The sequence below is a fragment of the Podarcis bocagei genome, assembly GCF_964188305.1.
Source record: "Podarcis bocagei genome assembly, chromosome: 7".
In the NCBI taxonomy this organism is placed as follows: domain Eukaryota; kingdom Metazoa; phylum Chordata; class Lepidosauria; order Squamata; family Lacertidae; genus Podarcis; species Podarcis bocagei.
The window spans coordinates 44,563,814-44,587,886 of NC_138132.1; the positions used below are offsets into that span (position 1 = coordinate 44,563,814).

Sequence of the window (24,073 nt, forward strand, 5' to 3'; positions counted from 1 at the left end):
AAACAATCCATCAATTCCAAGGCCAAGTTCCCCTGCCAATCAATTACACTGCCAAGTAGATAGTCCACTCTTACAATCTGAAGGATGCCGTTTAGAAGGATGCATGCTTCCTTTCAGCCCACTCATCTCCTCGTTTGAAGCCCTAGGTTGAAAGGGTCAAGAACAAAACCATTTGCTTTCCTTCAAACTATAATGCACTTGCACACTGCTCTCTGATGCTAACATCTGGAATCAGGATGCGGCAGCCTTCCCAGTTAGGATTCAAGGTGGGGGCTGCACGAGTCCAGGAAAAACAAGGTTACCCTGCAAACCTTAAGAAATATCCTCCTATCATACCACGTGGCCGGTTTTGACACCAGCATACACAGAGACACCCACTTCATTAATTATCTTCTCATTCTTAGTTTAATAAGTTACTGTAAGCATTCAAAGGTCACTGCACACAAAAAGAGCAACACACCAAAAGCCAAACAAATGGAGAGAATTTGGACTGATTAATCCAAACAACAGAAATCTCAACCCAAACATGACTACTGAGCTCTTCATCAGGAACAGTAGAAAAGTATATGCACAAACACTAATAAAACTACCTTTGTTCTAATTCTAACACATAGTAAAACTAAGTATATACTTCATTTAGACATAAACTGCAATAAATGTTAACCATAATAAAATTTACATAGTTAATTGAAAATACTTTAATAAAGCAGACAAAAACTACAATAAAAGGGATGCAAGTTACACTTCTCTGTGACTGTCCATAGTATGGGTAAGTTATTAGAAGGGTTCTCCTTCATTTATGCTTCCAATGTGATATGCAACAAGCCATTATTTGCCCACTGAGATGAAACTGCAACCTACGGTTTGGGGCGAACAAAGACTGTAAATCTGGAATTGCAACATGCACAAGGAGAAAGGACGCAGCGTGCCAGCCTGAGACTCCATAGGGCTCACTCACAAGATTCCAAACCATGGCTTGCTGTTGCATCTTAAGGACTAGCTACTGAAGTGCCAATACTTCCCATATGCCATGCCAAGTGTCCATTTGCCCAAACTGCCAGCCAAAAAAAAGTATTCAGTGGCAACCTTTTTCAAAAGGCTGCATTCTGAAATTATTCAGGGAGTATCACCAGCAGCTTATTAGATTCAGGACATTACCTTACATGAAACAGTGTCAGAATCACACCTAAGGAACCTTTATTCAGTTGCCAACAGAGAAGCAGGGGCAACAAATAATATTGACTCCCATGAAGTCACGGGAGATTTCATTATTGACTGCAATGGCATCTGTGTTACTCCAACTTGCATAGCTTGCATATAAGTAAATGTGGAGAGTGTTGTAATTTCTTATGGAACTCTGATTTATCCCATTTAGCACCTTAGGCAATCTTCCTAAATCACAGAAATTTTCATGTTGTTATTTTAACGGCTTTTCAAATATTAGAAACCAAACGTAATGCAAAATGCTTCACAAATATAGGGCAGTGCCCAGTATCTAACAAGGAACAATCTTGCAAATCCTCAAATTATTACAGATTTATTTTAAAAAATAAAACCCTACTTAGAAATCCGCTCACGAGCCAAAAGGCATAAAAAGTGAATGTTGGTAGTTAATGTGAAAAGTTCCAACTCTCCACCAGCAGGAAGTCCAACCCTTGAGAGGGTATACCCTTGCCAGAATTTGCGCTTAAGCAAGTATTCATAGCTCTAGTCCTTAAGAATATTTGGGCATACACGGACTATATTAGAGCTTTCCAAACTTTTCATATTGATGACACACTTTTTAGATGTGCATCATTTTGTGACACAGTAATTCAGTTTTACTAGCAAACCGTAGGTTAAACAAACCCCTTTTCAGCTACAGGAGGAACGAAGGGAGCATTTGTGCGAAACACCTATACACTGCAGCTGACACACTAACATGTCATGACACACAGTTTGGAAAGCTGTGGACTATCGATGAGGGTTGTGAAGGCATTTCAAACAGAAACCATTCACCATAATGCCAATTACCTCAATTCTCTCAGATATAAGCCCACACAAATTCTTTTAAGTAATAAATTAACTTTTGCACATTTGAAGATTATCTTTACACCATGAACAAGCCACATCCTATCCTGAAGTGAAGCAGTTATTACTAGTGTAGGCATGGTGTACCTTTTAATAAGTTGCCCCAAATCTGTTCAAGTTCTAGAAATGTCTCTAGTCCCTTCAATTTTATTATCAGCAAGGAAAGTAGACCACCAAGTAGACCACTTTTTGTTCCAGAAGCCATGCCTAAATAATTTAGCTGTTCAAAGAAATCTTTAACTATAAATGTACTAACATTTTAACATTACAATAGATTAGCTACAAAAAGAAATTAACACTGCCTTAGGAAAAATGAGATAACATTTTCCCAAAGCTTTTTGATATGCTGGTTTTAGAGTTATATCAGAGTGTGCTAATATTTTTAAATGAGACTGTCAAAGCAAGTGAAGAAATTCACAATCTGGAATTCTTTAGACTGCATAGAAACTTGTAATTTGCAAAACTTTTTCTGTGAAAATAGCATAAAATTCATAGGTTTTCATCTTTTAAACACACATACAGAGAGAGAGAGAGAGAGAGAGAGAGAGAGAGAGAGAGAGAAAGAAAGAAAGAAAGAAAGAAAGAAAGAAAGAAAGAAATCCGGTTCTTTTAAGGAACTTGGTTAGAAAACACTACCACAAAAGATGATCACATTATTCCCTAACAACTTCAGAAGTTTCTCAAGGCTTTATCATTGCCACTCTCAGTGCAAGTAGGCTGTTTGCATTTGCCAATACAAACTGACAACCTAGTGATACAGTGCGTTAAAAATTCTCTGTAGTATTGACTGCCTGGAGCTCAGGCTCCCTTGGCTAAATACAGTACAGTTCAATTAACAGCTCTTCAATATACAATTTAATTTTTCTTTCATCTTGATCCACAGCCCAGCTTGAAATGAGGAATGTTGAAATAGATGGCTTACTTCAATATTCAAAGCACTTTATAAATAAACCCATCAAGCTAGTAATGATTTCTGTCATAATGTGACAGAACGGATGAATGGAGGATGCCGGTCTTCCAAGACCTGGGTGTCATTTGCTCCAAGAAAGTCATCAGCTCCATAAGGTGTGGTCCCTTCAAAACTATCTCCTGGAATAAAACCTGCTTCTTGTGAAAACATGGTCTGTTGGATTCTCAACAAGAAAGCTGACTGCTTGGGAATGTAGGATGTGCATCTGGATGCTACATACTTTGAACATGGTTTGTTCAGATGCACAATCTTCTCTTAAGTATAGAGCTCAGGGGAAGCCTTTAGTTTCTCTTTTTATCTGAAGCCAGCTGTGCTTAACACTGATTGGATGGCTCCTTGTGAAAGTACAAATCCATTTCCTTATCAGTACCAGGGGCGTGAGGGACAGGCCCATTGACCTTGACAAATGGGGGCACAGGCTGCATGGCATGGAGGGGGGATGTTTCATAATACTGACTATTGCATTAGAATCACCTTAGTCATATATATATATATATATATATATATATATATATATATGTAAAATTTTACACAACTCTGCTAATGAACTTCTTCAATGCATTGCATTAATTTTCAATCACCTTTTGTGCATCTGTCCTTCAGATATATGTATTAGTTCACTCACATGAAGAAACAGAACCTGCTTCAGAACATAAAGTTCAAAGCAGTGCTGAGAATGAGCACTCATCTGTAGTTGTTGTGTTCAGAAGCAGCTAGAGATTAAATTTTTCATTCATTCCAGGAAATATAGCACCAAGCTTGGGACAAAATAGTCATAATAATTTTTTTGAAAAATGAACTAGGAAATGACAGCACTGAATCCAGTAAGATGACCTCTGGATGGTGTACTCTGGGGCAGCTTTTCAACTTTCAGGAAAAGTGGTGTTTTGTTGTTCTTAAAAGTAAGGGGAAATATGTATATGTCCCACTTTTAACCTTTTTAAAGAGGGAAGTCTAAAGTATGTGAGGAGAAACATATATCACAATAATGGATATTCTAAAATTGGGGGGGGGGGTAGGCCCAACTATTGAAGCATATCCACAGTAACTCGTGGTTTTTAATATATCTGGAGAACCCCAAATCTCAACTCACTCACTCTCCACCAACTTTGTCCCACATCTCCACTTTCAGTTCATGTTCACTTTTGGTTAACAACCTCCTTCAATGGAATTAAAATGCAATGGATTGGGGGACAAATAAAATAGAAGTAAATATAATCATGTTGGGTTATTTTAATATATTAATTCTAATAGCGGTGTTAAGCCTGCTGTAGCCGAAAAGGAAAATCACTGCAAGGAGCCCTGTGGCACACCTTCAAAGCTAACAAATTGATTTGGGCAGGAGCTTTCAAAGGCAGGAACCTACCTCAACATGAATCTGATGAAAAATAGGCTCTTCCCTATAAAAGTTCATGACACAAATGCATTAATCTTTAAGGAACCGCAGGGCTCTTATATTTTGCTCCAATAACATCTTTATTGAAAACTTCAAAGAAATAATGAACAAAAATAAAGTCCTTGCATCTTAGTCCAGCTGCTTAGCCTGTTTCGCATTCTCCTGCCAGCTAGTACAAATGGCTTGTGTACAGTAAAGGTATATTTTTAAAAAAGTGTAATCCGTAACAGGATTCCTGATGACAATGTTACATATGATATATGATGATTCCAGATTCTTAAAAGATTGCATATTTATTCACAAGCAAATCTAACAGTTTGCTCTGAGCTATAAGATACAAAGCACTGCATTTAAGTTATTCTCAGTTATGTATCTCTGAAAGATACCATTAATCGCTTAAACTGTGTCTGAGGAGGCATCAGAAACAACTTCATTTCTCATACATGTATTATAATGTTCTCAGAATGGAAAGATTCACTATTTCTCAACTGATGCATGCATTCTACTGTGAACCAAAGGCACTCTTTGCTCTTGAAACACATTTCAAAATAAAAAAATGACAATTTTTCTTTTGTCTTTGGTATTAGAAGTGGAATACTGACAAGGTTGTCTAAGAAACTTCCCAAATGCTTTTTAATGAGCAATAAATCTGCAGTTATTACAGAGTAGTTTAGATTATTTAACTGAAAGTATCTTGGGACATTTTGGGGAAGCAGGAAATGCAATCCATGCAGACTTCCTGTTCTGCACGCTTGACTGTACTTTGTGAGATAAGGGAAAGCCAGGAAAGAGCACAGTGCCCAAGGCAACCTGGTGACCTTTACAATGTAGCAGGGATTTAAAACCAAGGCTCCAGCTTTCAAACTCAACATTTCCTAGCCACTACCCTAGGCTGGCTGTTGGCAGGGATCTAGTTGCCTTTAGTCAAAATAACATTTCAGCTGAGGGAGTATTGTACTTCCTGGCCCTTAAACCATAATATTTTCATTGCTAGTAAAATGTGATTTCTTGCCATGTTAAAAAACCTTTTGCACCTTTTTTGGAGGGCTACATAGTAAGGATATTGTGAGGATCTGAGCAGAAGTGTGTATAAACCCCAGCTCCAATGCTTGCAGGCAGGAATGAGGTTAATACAGCTGATTTCAAGCAGGGCTGTGCTTGCAGTGATTATGTGAGTGGCCACATCTCTTTGTATCAAGAGAAAAGAAAGGAGGCAGTAGTAGTTGGCACCCTGTTACCAGTTCAAGAATTCCTGGCGTTCACAAAGCAAAGGCCTCCAACACCACTTTCCTGTGCTGGGACAGAAGCTATAGTATCATTCCTGGCCATCTGTAGTAGTGGTATCGAAGCAAAACTGAGATTAGGGCAACAGCTTTTAAGTTGCCATGTTAATACCAAGGCATAATGTGTCTGAGCCAAGCTGTCGATATCCCCAGCTGCCTTACACCAGAATGTCTCTAGCCAGAATGTCTTCAACAGCAGTTGGTCTGGTACCTCTGCAATCTTATAAGGAGAACATGATGGACCATGCATTTCCCTCTTAAATCTCCAACATGTGACACAGCTATTGCTCATTGCAGCTCGATGTAACTATGCATTTTACACATTATTTACCTAGTTATCATCATCATAACAATTCAGTCTTCCTTAAAATATAGTGTAGCTTACTTTCATTGCAAAAAAACAACATTTAATTTGTGTGAAGACATCTATTTCCAAACAAGCATCACTTTAAAAATGTGAACTGGTAGATTATCTAGAATTGTTGAATTCCTACCAAATCGTTTGGGGTGCATTATTTTTCAGCTGACCTAAATGAGACTTCTGCAGAATAAGTTTGAGGTCAGCTCTATTGTTATCACCTAGTTTCATCTTTGCTTTTATTTCTGGCTCTGCTTTTTAAATCTTAACTCAGCACTGTGATTTTAATTGTCAAAGAAATAGCATTTAACATTTACAGTAATTAATTCAAGATTATTTAGAATAACTACACTAATTGGTATGTTCTGCAAATCTGCAGCACTGCAGAATTAAAAATAAACATCACAAAGATATAATTTACAGCTAATCTATACTTACAATTAAAGTAAGTTTCAAGATTTATTTCAATCTATATTTTTTATTAGCTGCAACACAGTAATGGGGTGTACAGAGTTCTGGCTTTTCAAGCACCTAGATTATAAAACATAATTACACAAATTAATTAGAAATGAGTGCATATATTTATGCCGTTGTTTATAACCACAGAATATTAAACACGACAAAGTTAATGAGCAGATTCAACAATAATAAATATTGTCACTAGTATTATGAAATCAGTTCTGGAGCAACTGGACTTCATTTATCTCACTGCATGATAAGGGGGCATAATTTTCCTAAGTATGTTCACCTATCACCATTTAGTGTATACATAAGTGGATATAACAGGAGCAATTAAGAACAAAAGGCATGCTGGATCAGGCCAAAGACCTGCAGCCTATTCTCACAGTGGCCAACCAGATGCCTATGGGAAGCCTGCAAGCAGAACCTTAATGTCAACAGCATTCTCCACTTTTGTGATTCACAGCAATTGGTATTAACAGGCACACTGCTCTGACATTGGCACTATAACACAGCCTGATTCCTCCATTATTTGCATAGCCTCCATTAAAGCAACCCAAATCATTACATCTTGTGAGAGGGAGCAAAATCCAGAGTTTAACTGCATACTTTCTTTTGTCTGTCCCAAATCTTCCAATGTTTTCATTGACTCATAGAACTGCAGAGTTGGAATGGTTACCAAGTATCATCTAGACCAGTGTTTCCCAAACGTTTTTGGGCAACGGCACACCTGTTTACTGAAAAAAAATCTCGCGGCACACCACCATTAAAGCCCCGCCCCGTGACGTCAGCGCGCAGCGTCACGCCGGGAGGGACGCACAAAAGTGAAAGTTTTTCCCCTCCCCCTTGCCGGGGAACCTCCAAGCTTTGGGCAGGCAGGCAGGCAGAGCTGGGAAGGGGGTTTCCAGGGGACACGGCAGCTCCTCGAAAGGCTTCTCTCAGCTGCGCTCAATCCTCCTCGGAGAGGATTTCCCCTCCGGTCCCATGCCTTCGTTTGGGGCATCGCTCCGGCTGCTCCCTCTCCCGCCGCGCAGGAGCGATGCCTCTCTCTGGCTCTCCCTCCGCGCAGGCTGAGGGAGGGAGGGAGGTGCGCGTGTGACCCGTCTCTGCTGGGAGACCAAACCCAGCGAGGCAGAGTTGCGCGGAGGCGCCCAGGCAGCGCTGCCGGCTGCGAGGAGGAGCGCCAGGCAGCAGCAGGAGGCGCGGCCTCTCCTCGCCGCCGCCGCCCCGCCTCTCGCCGCCCGACTCGCCCGCCTCCCTCCAGGCATCTCGCGGCACACCAGCCGATGTCTCACGGCACACTCGTGTGCCGCGGAACACCGGTTGGGAAACACTGATCTAGACCAAACCCCTACAATCTAGTTCAACCCCCTCAACTAAAGCATCTGGGATAGATGACCATCCAACCTCTACTTTAATTTACTATTACATTTATATCCTTTCCTCCAAGGAGCTCAAGGTAGCATACATGGTTCTCCCCCTCTCCATTTTATCTTCACAAAAACCCTATGAGGTAGACTAGGCTGAGGGATAAAGGTCAGCCCAAGCTCACCCAGTGAGTTTCACGGAGGGGATTTAAACCCTAGTCTCCCAGGTCCTGGTCCAACACTCCAACCACTATACAACACAGGGTCTTCCTAAGATCCAAGATGTAACTAAGATCCAAGATGTAACTGAACGACTGCAAGGAATCATAAAACCCACTGACAAATACCCCCTCCTCTTGGTTCATGTGGGAACCAATGACACTGCAATATATTTACTGCAAGCAATAGCCTCCAGAAGATCAAAAGAGACTACGAGGCTCTGGGCAGGAAATTGAAGCAATTAAATGCACAAATTGTCATCTCATCTGTCCTCCCAGTTGAACGACGTGGCCCAGGGAGAGAGGGGAAAAATAGTGGAAGTGAACAGCTGGCTTCGCAAATGGTGTAAACAGGAACGGTTTGGATTCTTAGATCACGGACTGCAGTTTCTTGAAGATGGACTTCTGGCAAGCGATGGGCTGCACCTCACAACGGTTGGGAGGAATGTTTTTGCCAAAAATCTCAGAAACCTCATCAGGAGGGCTTTAAACTGACTAATGTGGGGGAGGGAGACAGTGCTCCTGAAGGTAGGAGTCTATCAATTGATGAAGATGATCATCCAAATGTCATAGACCAAATGGAGCAAACAGCACGCAGACCTAGTGGTGGGAGGAAAAAATCCTTAAATAAGAGTCACGGGGGAATGATTAATGGACTTCAATGTCTGTACACTAATGCGCAAAGCATGGGAAATAAACAAGATGAGCTTGAGCTCTTGGTACAGCAAACTAAATATGACATAATAGGCATCACTGAAACCTGGTGGGATAAGTCCCATGATTGGAATGTAATAATGGAGGGATACAATCTATTTCAGAGAAACAGACCAGACAAGAAAGGAGGAGGAGTGGCGTTATATGTCAGGGATGTGTGTACCTGTGAAGAGATCCAAGATTTAGAACCTCAAAGCCAAAGTGAGAGCATTTGGGTCAAAATTAAGGGAGAGAAGAATAACAGAGACCTCATTGTGGGAGTTTACTATAGATCCCCAAGCCAAACGGAGGACATAGATGATGCCTTCCTGGAACAGATGGCCAACATGCAAAAGGAAGGGAGATCGTAGTAATGGGGGACTTCAATTACCTGGATATTTGTTAGATGTCAAACTCAGCCAAGAGCATAAGGTCAAACAGATTCCTCACTGGCCTTGCAGACAACTTCATTGTCCAGAAAGTGGGAGAAGCAACAAGAGGAACAGCCATTTTAGATCTGGTCCTAACCAATGTTGATGACCTGGTTAGTGGGGTAGAAGTGGAAGGATCATTAGGCGCGAGTGATCATGCTCTTCTGAAGTTTACTATACAGCGGAAAGGAGCAGCCAAGCATACTAGGACTCAATTTCTTGACTTTAAGAAAGCCGACTTCATAAAACTTAGGGAAGTGCTGGGTGAGATCCCATGGACAGTAATACTAAAAGGAAAGGGAGTTCATGATGGCTTGGAGTTTGTTAAGAGGGAGATAGTAAAAGCACAATGTCAGGCAATACCAATGAGACGGAAACATGGAAGGTGCCTAAAGAAGCCAGGGTGGCTATCTAAAGAACTTTTAACTGAGTTAAGATTAAAAAAGGATGTGTACAAAAAATGGAAAAGGGGGAAAACCACCAAAGAGGAATTAAAACAAATAGCCAGCACGTGTAGACACAAAGCCAGAAAAGCTAAAGCACAGAATGAACTCAGGCTTGCTAGAGAGGTTAAAAGCAACAAAAAAGGCTTTTATGGGTATGTTCGTAGCAAAAGGAAGAACAAAGAAACAGTGGGGTCACTCAGAGGAGAAGATGTTGAAATGCAAACAGGGGACACAGAAAGGGCTGAACTCCTCAATGCCTTCTTTGCCTCGGTCTTCTCAAATAAAGAAAACAATGCCCGACCTGAAGAATTTGGAGCAAATGATTCAGCAGAGGAAACACAGCCCAGAATAACTAAGGAGATAGTACAAGAATACTTGGCTAGTTTAGATGTATTCAAGTCTCCAGGGCCAGATGAACTGCATCCAAGAGTATTAAAAGAACTGGCAGAGGTGAGCTCAGAACCACTGGCAGTCATCTTTGAGAATTCCTGGAGAACAGGCGAAGTCCCGGCAGACTGGAGGAGGGCAAATGTTGTCCCTATTTTCAAAAAGGGGAAAAGAGAGGACCCAAATAATTACCGCCCAGTCAGTCTGACATCAATACAAGGGAAGATTCTGGAGCAGATCATTAAGCAAACAGTCTGTGAGCACCTAGAAAGGAATGCTGTGATCACCAATAGTCAGCATGGATTTCTGAAAAATAAGTCATGTCAGACTAACCTGATCTCATTTTTTGACAGAATTACAAGCCTGGTAGATGAAGGGAACGCAGTGGATGTAGCCTACCTTGATTTCAGCAAGCCATTTGACAAGGTGCCCCATGATATTCTTGTAAAGAAGCTGGTAAAATGCGGTCTTGACTATGCTACCACTCAGTGGATTTGTAACTGGCTGACTGACCGAACCCAAAGGGTGCTCATCAATGGTTCCTCTTCATCCTGGAGAAGAGTGACTAGTGGGGTGCCACAGGGTTCTGTCTTGGGCCCGGTCTTATTCAACATCTTTATCAACGACTTGGATGATGGACTCAAGGGCATCCTGATCAAATTTGCAGATGACACCAAACTGGGAGGGGTGGGTAACACCCCAGAGGACAGGATCACACTTCAAAACGACCTTGACAGATTAGAGAACTGGGCAAAAACAAACAAGATGAATTTTAACAGGGAGAAATGTAAAGTATTGCACTTGGGCAAAAAAAAATGAGAGCCACAAATACAAGATGGGTGACACCTGGCTTGAGAGCAGTACATGTGAAAAGGATCTAGGAGTCTTGGTTGACCACAAACTTGACATGAGCCAACAGTGTGACGCGGCAGCTAAACAAGCCAATGCAATTCTGGGCCTCATCAATAGGAGTATAGCATCTAGATCAAGGGAAGTAATAGTGCCACTGTATTCTACTCTGGTCAGACCTCACCTGGAGTACTATGTCCAGTTCTGGGCACCACAGTTCAAGAAGGACACTGACAAACTGGAACGTGTCCAGAGGAGGGCAACCAAAATGGTCAAAGGCCTGGAAACGACGCCTTATGAGGATGGGTGACACCTGGCTTGAGAGCAGTACATGTGAAAAGGATCTAGGAGTCTTGGTTGACCACAAACTTGACATGAGCCAACAGTGTGACGCGGCAGCTAAACAAGCCAATGCAATTCTGGGCCTCATCAATAGGAGTATAGCATCTAGATCAAGGGAAGTAATAGTGCCACTGTATTCTACTCTGGTCAGACCTCACCTGGAGTACTATGTCCAGTTCTGGGCACCACAGTTCAAGAAGGACACTGACAAACTGGAACGTGTCCAGAGGAGGGCAACCAAAATGGTCAAAGGCCTGGAAACGATGCCTTATGAGGAACGGCTAAGGGAGCTGGGCATGTTTAGCCTGGAGAAGAGGAGGTTAAGGGGTGATATGATAGCCATGTTCAAATATATAAAAGGATGTCACATAGAGGAGGGAGAAAGGTTGTTTTCTGCTGCTCCAGAGAAGCGGACACGGAGCAATGGATCCAAACTACAAGAAAGAAGATTCCACCTAAACATTAGGAAGAACTTCCTGACAGTAAGAGCTGTTCGACAGTGGAATTTGCTGCCAAGGAGTGTGGTGGAGTCTCCTTCTTTGGAGGTCTTTAAGCAGAGGCTTGACGTCTATATGTCAGGAGTGCTCTGATGGTGCTTCCTGCTTGGCAGGGGGTTGGACTCGATGGCCCTTGTGGTCTCTTCCAACTCTATGATTCTATGATTCTAGATGTCCCTATCTAGCTTCACTGGATGTCCCAGAATTCTAGTATTAGAAGAGGGAGAAAGAGTCCTGAACACATTATCTCTGTTGCATCTTGAGTGGCTTTGCACATCACAGGAAGCACCCAAAAGTGGATGCATGAGATACTCACAAGAAATATGAGTATTAGCTTCCCATTGACACCTATTTAAAACAGCAAAAAACAGATGGATAATAACACTGCTTGGATAATAACACAATAATATCAAACCATAATTTGCAAAGCTTGACCATTATTTGGTATTGTGTGCAAATCAACAGCATGAACTGAGAATGGCCAGCAAACTAGAATGTGAAAATCTGGTTTGCTAATCAATTTGCTCACACTCTGATTTGGTTTTACATCCAAATTGCCTGATGAAAGACAGTTCTGAGTCAACACAAAGCAAAACTCCTGTGAATCTTTCATAGGCCTCTCAACCATACAATCATGCTAACTTAATATTTTTATTAAACAGTCATATTTAACAGTGAAGCATATCTCAGCTATCTTACATGAAATAGGGACAAGAAAGGGAAAAAAAGCTCTGAATAAACTCACTATGCTATAACTTATTTTTACCACCTCCTTATAAAGTTATATGCAAGTAATAAAACTATTCCCACAAAAATGATGCACTGAGAATCTTCCACTAGGCTGAATTAATAGAGGTTTCGCAAAAAAATGGGAACAATTTAAATTCAATTTCCAATCTAATTTCCCTTATAAATATGTCCTGAACATAAAGAATTGTGGAAGCAACGGGAAACACAGTTTACTTTGCTTTCTCAAAATGTTTCACCTTTCCATTTAAGGTTCCAATTGACAGCAATCCTTCCTGGCCCACAGTACTCACATGGAAAGTCACAACTGAAGCAAGAATACATTTTTAATAGCATGGGCCTGCATTCGAAAAAAATATTTTCTTACCCCTTTAGCACAATCAGAAATACACATATGTGAAATGCTTCCTTACAGCACATAAAACAGAAAAGAGCAATGTAAAGATTTTTTACTTTACCTCACTTTGTAATGAATGGACAGTTATATCTCGGGCGTACTCCCAACACACACATAACATCAATCTAGCTGTACTTATACAGTGCCAGATCTTTTTAAAAAGACACCCCCACAACCCCCCCCCCAGCATTTCTGACTTCCTCTTGCACCACCTTTCTTTTTCTTTTCTTTTCTTTTCTTTTCTTTCAAATATGGAAAGCTTCACAAATTTTGATGTCATTCATTTGCACTATACATACTGCCGAAGGGAGCTCTTGCACCATCTTTCTAAACCAATCAAAAGAAGTGATTTTTAATTTAAATTTATAACCTGAGCAATCCCCAAGGCCTTGGAAAAGCCACATTTTCTCATCTTATTTATTCTTACAACAACCCTGTGGAATAGGCTGCTGTTACTCCCAGTTTACAGATGGGAAACCAATCCTGAGGAAGAAAGATTCACTTGAGGCTAGTTGGACTCTCAACATGTGTCTTGAGGTCCAACTTTATTAACCACTGGGATGCAATGGGCTTCTGGGAAAAGAACAAACCAATGTTTTAAAATCAGCACCTGTTACTCTAACAGGAGTGGGCTGACTTCATTCCTGCATAGTTGGTTGGTTTTAAACCAAAATCTATGTGGCTCACCATCAAGTTTTAAATCGACAAGTGTGCATCTGGGCTAAAACTTTGAACTCAGCCTCATTTTGTGGGGGAGAGAGATGGTGGGTGGTAAAATGGGGGCAGAAAGGGAAGCTGAGATTTGTGTTTTGAGGAAGATATGAAGCTTACATTCTGCATAAGTTCCCCGGTCCCCCACCAATAAAAAAACCAAGCCATCAATAAAGCCTCAATGTTCCTCAAATTTCAGTCTACACAAGTGACTGTGAAAGCTGAGACTTTGGCCCAGCACCACTTAACTGTCAACTGTTAAGCAATCCAGTGTGTGCACTCTGGTTTAAGAGCAACAATGGTGGATCAGACCAACATCCATTAGGCCAGAATTATTGCAAGAATCCCAATTGGTCCTTTGGTGGACTACAGCCTCTCTTCTGCCCTCCTCAGCTTATAAGGGAAAGCTTTCATGAGTTTCAAAAACTATGTCTCAGTCTCTTACATAATCTTGTAGATTATGTAACCTTTAAATGTGGTTCATCTCAGATGTTAAGAAATATTCATTTTCTGTATAGCAGGGAAGTAAGTAGCTTCTTTCACTGTGTGAAAATTCTGCTTTATTGGTAGCATTCTCCTAACACCTATCAAGTTTGCTGAATTCTGAGGGTGTCTTCAAAGTTATTTTTCAATAGAGAAAATAATACTATGTGTAGGATATCTGTTAGTAGATTTTAAAAGACTCACATTAAATTCAATTGAGCAAAAATGGGCTGGGCTCATTTTTCTCCAGGACTTCCCATTGAAACTAATCACAGCATGTATTAAGCCACTCCCCAGAAATTCTTCTGCTGGATGGTTTTAAAATGCAGACAATGAAAAGCACTGCAGAAGCAAAATAAGACCAATAATATAATTACGGTGGTATGCCTGCATAGTCTGAGTTAATGTTATTATTTGACATTGCAAGGCTATGTTTTCTCCCATGAGTCAAAACAGAGACAAGGTTCACCCTAATTGGTTCCAAAGCACAACCTACCCTCAACAATCTTTCCTCAGGACCAGTAATGTTAATTTCTACACGACTGTAAATAGTGTTTGCCAACAATACAAACATGGTAATAAGAGGCTAGGTGGGTAAATAATGTGGTTACAAAGCAGCTTATTTGCATTTTTATTTAAAACTGCCTTCGTTAAAAAGCAGCTCAGATTTCTCTTTGCAGAAGCAGCCTTGGTTAAGAAGTAGAGCAGTAATTACTCTCTTTAGGGGTTCTTTTATATGTCCTTTAGGGAATTAGAATGAAAAGATAAGCAGAATTAGAAAAGGAATCATGTAAAGTATGAAATGTACTATAAACACTTAGTAGTGTATTTACCATAAGCTAAGCTGGTCTTCTTCATTATGGAATATGTAGCATGCTTATATTGCCAGTACTACAGTAGAGAGTCTTAAGAAATTTAGAACTGGCAAGTTTACTTCTTCAAAAATTAAATTATAAGCAGAGCTTGCTTTATGCAAGAATGAATCTTGAATGTGTGCATTCGTTTATATGTAGACTTATACACACAACCCCAATGTTATTGGCATTCTGCAGAGATCTACTGTGCACATTCCTGTCCCCTTCTCCCAATCTGAGACAAACTTGAACTTCAAACAGCATCCAAACCCACCTATACCATTAACTCCTGTGTCAGGTTTTATATCTGAAGTTTTAAACAGAGAGATTTAAAATATTCAATTTTTACAATTTTGAAAGCTTCAATATATATTAAATGATATGAATAAATGACTAAGGTACTCCAATGCAGATAAACACGTCCTGTTCTCTCAAGTGAACAGACTCTTAAGCTCCTGCCCACAAAAGGAAAGAAGAAAGTTCCTGTATGTGAATCCTCCCTTGTAAATCACCAAAATCTAATGGTGAAAAATTCAAGTAGTAACATTACATCACTTAACCTTTTTGGAACACCTCCATAAGACTCTTGAAAAGTGCCTACCAAATCTTTTAAAGTATCTTCTGCTTGCCCACATGAACCAGAGAGGCAGCTTTTGTATTTCAAAATCTAATTACTTTTAAGAAAATTGCTGCATTTATTTGGATCATAAAAATCACATCTTTATTATGTTGGTAGTACAAGGCTAGTGATACACACAGACAAAGGTCTGAAACAGTTCAGCTGTTCTCAGGACATTGATTTGGTATAAATGATATCCACAATTCAACAATGGGCCAGCCTTTCAGAGTGCAAAAGGCTCAACACATCTGCTATATAATTCAGACCTTATTTTACAGTGGTTTCATTACCAACCATAAAAACTGTAACAGTGGAACTGTATAAACAAACTGAACAGTGTTTTTACTGTAAAACATGAACGTACTATAAATATTTGTCTTTCCCTTCTCTCAGCATCTGTAATGAGAGAAGCAAATTCATGCCATATGTTTATAGTACAAGGGGAAAAAAGTGTATCTCAACAGTTCATCCATGCAGTTGTTTGTGAAGCTGTTAAATTGCTTTAATTTGCCCATTTGCTTTTTAACACATTCATTTACTTACAGATCATTAAAAAAACCTAGTGCTTCACTGAATGTTCCTGAGCTTCTGTTGTTGATACTGTCAACAATGGAAGACATGACCAAAAGGTCCAAAGAGAAACCCAGCCGTCTGCTATTCTGGTCATCTTTGCGTATGATTGCAGCCACTGTTTCCTTGATCTGCCACTAATTTTCTGCCATTTTAATCTTTTAACTTGGAAAGGTTTTTCTTGCATTATTCTAGCCAATCAGGGAGCAAACAGTGAATAAAAACAGTCACCATGCCACAGATTTGTCTATGTGATGATGTCAATGAAGGCAAACAAAGCCTTCTCATAGACTCATTCTGATAAGAATGTACAGTGGTGCCTCGCAAGACGAAATTAATCCGTTCCGCGAGTCTCTTCATCTTGCAGTTTTTTCGTCTTGCGAAGCACGGCTATTAGCGGCTTAGCGGCTATTAACGGCTTAGCAGCTTAGCGGCTTTAAGAAAAAGGAAACAAACTCACAAGAACTCGCAAGACGTTTCGTCTTGCGAAGCAAGCCCATAGGGAAATTTGTCTTGCGGAACGACTCAAAAAACGGAAAACTCTTTCGTCTTGCGCGTTTTTCGTCTTGCGAGGCATTCGTCTTGCGAGGTACAACTGTATACAAAGTTGGGATGGGGACTGAGGCATGACTGACAATATAGTGATAGCAACCACATTTTCAGCAATAACATGTTTGTTGCTGTGGCTGACTGAGAAATGCTTATTGTGAAAAATTGCATTGTTTTGCATCAGGTGTGAATAACCTCTGGCCCTCCAGATGTTGCAGCTCCAGCAAGCATGTCCAATGGCCAGGGATGTTCGTCCAGCAACATATAGAGGGTAAAAGATTCCCCACACCTGTCTTAAATGGTGCTACAGAATTACACAGAATGATACGCTAAACTACAATGAATGACTTCAGCAGTCCAAAGAAGGCTAATTTATACTCAGAATTTGAAAGTTCCGCATTCTAAAAGTGGCTTAAAAGTGCTGATATAAATTCTTCAAACCATCTGATTCTCAGAAAACAAACTGGATAGCTATTTAATTTGTGCATTATATCTCTAAACGTATATAGATATAACAGGAATGCCATGGAAAGCTAAGGTATTGGACCACTATCAAAATTTGGATCTGGCTGTTGAATACAATAAAGGATATTAAGGTATAGTTTTTAGAGCCTCTCAGCAAATTTTGCCTAAAATGGAACTCTATGGAACTCTGCTGCAAGGAAAATGCAGTGGCCAATGATTTAGCAATTTCCAGAAATGGATTAGATATCAGTAGAAAGCAATGTCTGTATTTGCTGATTATGCCCAATCTTAACTCCCACTCATACCACTTTGCACCACCATTTTATGATTAATGAGACTATGATTTTCAGTCATCTCTAGTGGGCCCTGGGAGTAGTGTGAGAACCCTTGCTCTAGGAAGTAGCAAAACAAACAAACAAACAAACAAACAAACAAACAAACACCTAGCTTCCCATTGTAGAACTGTGTAAACTCTTAAGCATTTACAAAATAGTGCTAGTAGATGTTTGCTTTCTTATAATTATCTTTTGGATCCAACCCTATAATTCTGTTTGTGTATATTCTGAAGTATTTCTTAAAGAGATGGATACAGTCGGGAGCTGTGAAAACCCTACTCAATCATTACTCTTTCATTCAATGGTGTCAATAATATAATACAGAATAAGCCCCTGAGTTCTTCAGCTCATGGGATAGGATTTCAGCCTTCTCCTGAGCAAATGTGTTTACAAACTGTGCCAGAGTGTTTTTCATTAAGCCTTAAAGTCAATTAAGCTGCGAATTGGAACAATCATTCCTCCTTTGCAAAGTATTGATATTTTTTTCCTGCTCGCTTTAGGGTCTTTTCCACTACTCAAGAAGAGATTTATGCTTGACAATTTCTGATTAAAATGAATCATAGCTTTAAAATTCTAATTTCCTTTTTTTCCAGCACAAGAAATTGTCACAGTTTTAAACTGATATCAGCCTCCAACATGCAATGAAAACCTCATGACAATTTGAAAACCAACAGAAATGCATTCTTCGGGTTTTAAGACAACAATAAACCACCTAAACATCCAAGAATTGTGAAAAACACTACACATACACCTCTCACATGCAGATTATTATTATTATTATTATTATTATTATTATTATTATTATTATTATTATTATTATTTTCTTCCTTTAGGGAGTTCAACAGTAGTCTCATGGTCTCCATCTTTTAACCTTGCAACAACCCTGTGAGGTTGTGAGGCACTAATGATGTTATAAAGCTGTAACTATCAGTGAGAATTAAGGAGCAAAAACCCGTTGGTCTCTCAGCTGTGTCAGTGAACTGGCCCAGCTTCTCATCTCTCTACGCTGCAGCCTAATGGAATGGCCGCCACCAGCCACTACATCACAATGGTCACCAAAGGCTGTATACAAAAGCAAAACATTAGAACCAACTTTAAATACTAAACCAAAGAGCAGAGCAGAAAATCTCTTAAAACCATAAGGAGCAGAATCAAAGATTCACATGATATAAACTATTAAAAGCCACAAGGAATAGAAGTGTTGTTTTTTTCACTTGAATGTAAGCAAAATGGGACCAGTTTAATCTCTGTTCCAAGGGAATTTCATACCACAGAAAAGGCCTAGCCTCATCTTGTGCGGCGTACAAAAGGACCTCAGAAGAAAACTGTAATCTACTCTCAGGTTTGCATGGCAGGAGGTGGTCTTTCTGATATCCTGGCCTTAAGGGCTTTATAGGTAAACATCAGAACTTTTAATTTGGCCTGGAAATAAATCAGAAGCTAGTATTTGATATAAAACAGGTGTGATGCAGTCTTATAAGGGACACATCAGAAAGCAAACTGGGTGCAACATTTTGTATCATCCTTAGCTTTCGAACACTCTTCAAGGGCAGCACCACATAGAATGCACTGCAGTAATTTAAACAGGATTAGGCTGACAGGTGGGCAAACAGCTCAAGGCAATGTAGTAAGCTTCAAGGCTGACGTGAACCACACAGGGATCTGAACCACACTAGCTCTGGAACTACAGGCATTAACTGTGGGATTAAGAATTCAACCTCACTGAATTCAAGGCAGAGTTGAATATTTATGAAGAAACCAAATGAATTATAGTCAACATACATCACTTCTGGGTCCCATTTCTGATCAGATATTATTTTCCTTTCAAGTTATGTATCCCCCCACCAACAGGTCTTGGCATCCCAGTCTGCAACTGTACCAGAGACAACACTGGCAAGTTTTTGAACAGTGGCTTTACCACAAAAGTGACAAGCTTGGCACCAAAAAATGGCTTGTTTTGCTAAAGGAGACAGAGAGAGAGAGAGAGAGAGAGAGAGAGAGAGAGAGAGAGAGAGAGAGAGAGAGAGAGAACATGTGCACATGTGCTTTGTCTCCAAAAACATAGCTTAATCATCCTCTGGAAGTTTGTTTTTATTTTTTTTACAAAATACCTAGTGTGACACATTGCATTTTAAGGATTATTATGCCAAATTTAAGGTCAGGTTTATCAGGATCACACTTTTTTTTTGCAAAGCTTATTCATATGCTGGAAGTGGAGGATATAAACATTATTTTCATCCAAATGCCTATTGCTTTGTGGCACTACTGATATAAATGGAAAATAACATTTGTGTCAAATATACATATAAAATTTACATTTAATGCAATTCTCAGGACACATGTCTTATCAACATTATCAAATTATTAAATTGAGCTATTGCAATCATAACATTACAACTGTTGAGAAGCCAACTGTTTGCTTTGAATGTGGAATATATTTCTGTTGCTATTTCATAATTCATGTTCTAAGGTCTCTCCTGTCTCAACTGCTAGCATCGTTGATGTAAGAGCAGATAAGTCAATAGTAGTCAGGGGGTGGGCAACAATGTCCTGTTGTGATACCAGAGCAAATCAGACAATGGCATCATGAGTTATAGCAAGCAAAAGATCACAAATGGAAAGCACAGGTATTAAAGAAGAGGTTTTTGACAGGCAGCTTTTTTAATGCCCACTAGCAAATATCAAACACATATAAATGTATGTGTGTATGATTATAGGCCTCAGCATTTTAATAGCAGTACCAATCTGCTAAAATTAATCAAATAGATTTTTGTAAAAAAATAATAATCTTAACTTTAAGTAGCTACTCTCTTTTATCTCCTACCCAAGATTGCTTGCATTTTGATGTAAATATTAAGCATTCTGTAATTCATCAACTAATTCTCTCCTAGTTACACATTTCAAGTAATTAAAGTTCAGTAATAACTTATTCTTTCTGCTCCAGCACCTGCATTTCATTTGTTTATTTTCCCAGAGTCATAAATCTGAGGGACTGTCAAAGTGAAATAATATTAGTGCAATAATCAAAGTTAATTAGTCCCTCTCAATAAACAACAACAAAGTCATTACAAAGATGCATTGAAGGTGCTCTAGCTACCCACTTTACAGATGAGATTGTACTGAAAACAATTAGGACTGGGGAATGGTTAATAAATAAAATGCATTTTTTTCTGAAGTAATTTGAAACAAAGACAATGTGGGACCTTTGTTCTTCAATTCATTCCCAGAAATGCTCACTTCATACTGCAATGATGAGATAGGTGCATTAAACTCAAATCTAACAACAGCTTCACATTAAGCATGAAAGGGATACAGCCATCTCCAGTCACACATCAGGGAACCATGGCCAGTTGTGGTTCTCAAGTATATGCTACCAAACATTTTACCATTGTAATGGGTTTGAGTTACTCGTGCGTAAACTGTCCCCGTTAGGGGGCTTAATTGCCTTGGTTAACCCGTCCTGACTGCACAGCCCATCTCAGCGTGGCTGCCTCAGTCGCTAGCAGAATCTGTCTGTGGGCATTTCCTAAACCTTTTCCACTGCGTGGGCAGTGGAGGACCAGTGCTCTCCTCACTGACGTCCAGGGAAGAATCCCGGAGCTCTCCCTCCGCTTCCCCCATTTGCCCCCCTTGGTCCCTGGTGTTACGCCGATTTCCTTCCTCCTCTACCAAGCTGCGTCTCCCCCTGGTGCTGGTACCTTCTCCTGCAGAATCGGGGAGCCTCTCCTTCGCCTTTCACTCTGATGTCAGTTCCCTGACAACCATATATGTACTTATTGCAGAAAACACCAATGTAGTGACAAACACAATTGCTATGTAAACTGTGAAGCAACTAAATCTTCACAACGTTGTAAGGTTATTATAAGGCTGTTTCAAAAGATGGGTTCATGGTTCATTTCATAGGCCCGGAAAAAAAGTTATATAAGCAATAAACAAAATCTCTTAATCCAACATTATATTCTTTGAAATTTCAGGTTGAGTATTTTCATATACACACTCATTTATTACGCTAATTACCTAGAGATAATCGTAGCATTAACCTTTGGTGGGTGTAAAATATTATTGCATTTAACAACTTAGCTGATCTCCATAGGCAACTAGGAATTCCAGGCAGGCAGGCAGGCTAGCAAGATAATTCTGTCCCTGATCAGCTGGTTTTCATGCTAGCTGTGTAGGAAGGAAAGCCTTTTTCTCCATGACCAGCTGAAACGTAGGCTGGTAACCTTTGTGGCCTTATCAGGTTATCATTCAATGTAAATTCAGGTCCTCAAGTGAACCAAATGAAGACATGAAAATGAACAGTTTATAATAACTTTTTCACAAGAACGAAATCCATTTAGGCAGCTCCATTTTAAGGCATAAATTTTAAAGAATTACTTAGCAATGTATTTAAACCCACATTATTAACAGTACAGTAGCCAACAATGGCAAAATTAGTGCTGGTTCTAAACGGAAAGCTAATCAGCAGTCTTTGAAATACTTATTTATCTATGTGTGTGGACAGACGGGGTCCCCCCAACCCCAGGTGACCTCCGAGCGGAATAATGACTCAAGACAACGTGTTATGGGATTAAAATTGGCCACAACTTTATTAAGTTTCAGATGTAGGGAGACCTTGGCTCAGGCATTGGGCATTTATCCTTCCCAGTCCCCAGCCAGGGATCTGGGCGACTTCAGGGTTATCCAGAATGTGTGGGGATTGGGCTGGCTCTGGAGAACGTATGTTCAAACAGAGAGCCTTCCCCCCGTTTCGCCACCGTTGGAGGGGAGAGCAATGACAACCTCTCAGTGTATGGCCAGTGCCTCCCCTCAAGACCCCTTTAATGGGGAACCCTGGTATCACCACCACAAATGGGGGGGTCACTGCTTCACGCCCCACCCATTTAGGTAGATAAACTAAAGGATTCCACCCAAGGCCTGAAACCGCCAAAGTTGTGACGTTTTGCTACAGGAAAGGCAAAACCTTCCAATGCAGGAAAATTCCTTTCCAGCCCTTCAACAGTGACCCTGACGTAGCAGTGCCTGCATTTCTGTTGTGTGGGCAGAACCCTTACCTGGCCAATCCCCTGGCAACGCCTCCCCAGGCAGGATTGGGCGACTGGCTGAGGTAGGTGGAGACCTCCAGGTATCCAGCCTGGGGAGGATGAAGCCAGACCACACTACCAGGAGTCGCACTGGGATCCAGGGGGCTGCGGTCATTATTTAGTTCCAAATATGGTGTGTATCTTTATTGACAGTTGCAATATATTCATTATTTACATGTCTCTGTAAAAATTGCAGAAGTTTCACACAAAAACACAACAGGTAATGATTGTGTATTCTTCCTCCTCTTCCACCTTCCTCCCCCCCCCCAACCTATATGTCAAAATTTAAAATGCACGCTTTTTAGAACAGGGACCTCGTTACACTGCAAAGTACCATACACACCAATAAATAATGGTATACATCTTCCCTGCAGTATTATTTATTTATTTTATTAGATAGTCATACATACAACACAAAACAGTTTCAGGGTGACTTACAATCCATTTTAAAAACATGCAAAATGGTTAACAACCACCATAATTTTAAACCTTCCAATCAATACATAAAACACCAGCTTTCCATTGGGCAGAGGAACACTAATCAGCAACCCAGAGAAGCACTAGCATAAAGCCTTGACTCAGCTGGCTCAAATTCCATCAAATGCCCAGGTGGAAAGCACAAGTCTTAACCTGGTGTCAAAAGATGCCAGTGTCAGCACCAAGTAGCCCTTGGTCCAGAGAGCATTTCACAGGCTCTACAACCAAAAGGCTCTGTCTCATGTAATCAAGCAATGACGAAAAAGACAATAGTTTAGGTAATTTCAACCTCACCCCTTACCAGTGCCTCCCAAGCCAATCTTCAGTGTTAGGGTGCAAGTCAGACAGATAAAACCTGGTATCAAAATACATTTGGAATTTTACCCAGGGTTAAGAGCAACAACCTATAGCTAGTATTAATGATGGCTACGGTTGCAAGAAATCTTTCCTTTGATACAACCCTCCCACTCTTTTGAACACTTTCTTTCCAAGAGCTTTTGACCTTTCTACAATACTTATTGGTGCCAAGAAACACCTTCTCTTACCCATTCTTCCATGATGCGTTGGACAGCGTCATTAGCTCTTAACGTATTTCGGCAGGCAAGGATGACATGTGCACCATGTAGCGCAAAGGACTTGGCTGTTTCAAAGCCTATAACAAAACACATATTGAGAACATAAAGTATCAGAATTTAAAGCTAAGCAGTAGGTATTAACTAACAACCAAGAGACTGGAAATATCTGGATTCTATCTGTATACTACAATATACTGATTATTGTTTTTACCATACTTTCCCATTAAAGTTCAAAAACTGAAAACCAATAAAAGAATTAAAATAAAACCAAACTGAAATAGAGGTATATATTCAAAATAGCAACATTACATTTGGCCAGCAGCCAAGTCTATTATCTTTTATAAGCAGTTTTTAGGCATAGTTTTGTGAATCTGATTTTTAAATGCTGATATTCTCTACTTTGATTCCCCCCTTTGCTTGTGATTTTTAATTGTAGTTTTA

The 24,073-nt window shown here is 40.1% G+C and overlaps 1 protein-coding gene across 1 annotated transcript in view; it reads right to left on the minus strand.

Annotated features, from left to right (window-relative positions):
- The window catches only part of WWOX (WW domain containing oxidoreductase), a 559,261-nt gene that overhangs the window by 513,364 nt on the left and 21,824 nt on the right, over positions 1 to 24,073 (minus strand). Inside the window, exon 5 of the mRNA XM_081202721.1 lies at positions 23,603 to 23,709. Coding sequence (XP_081058847.1) covers positions 23,603 to 23,709 — 107 coding nt within the window. The remainder of the gene's footprint in view (positions 1 to 23,602; positions 23,710 to 24,073) is intronic.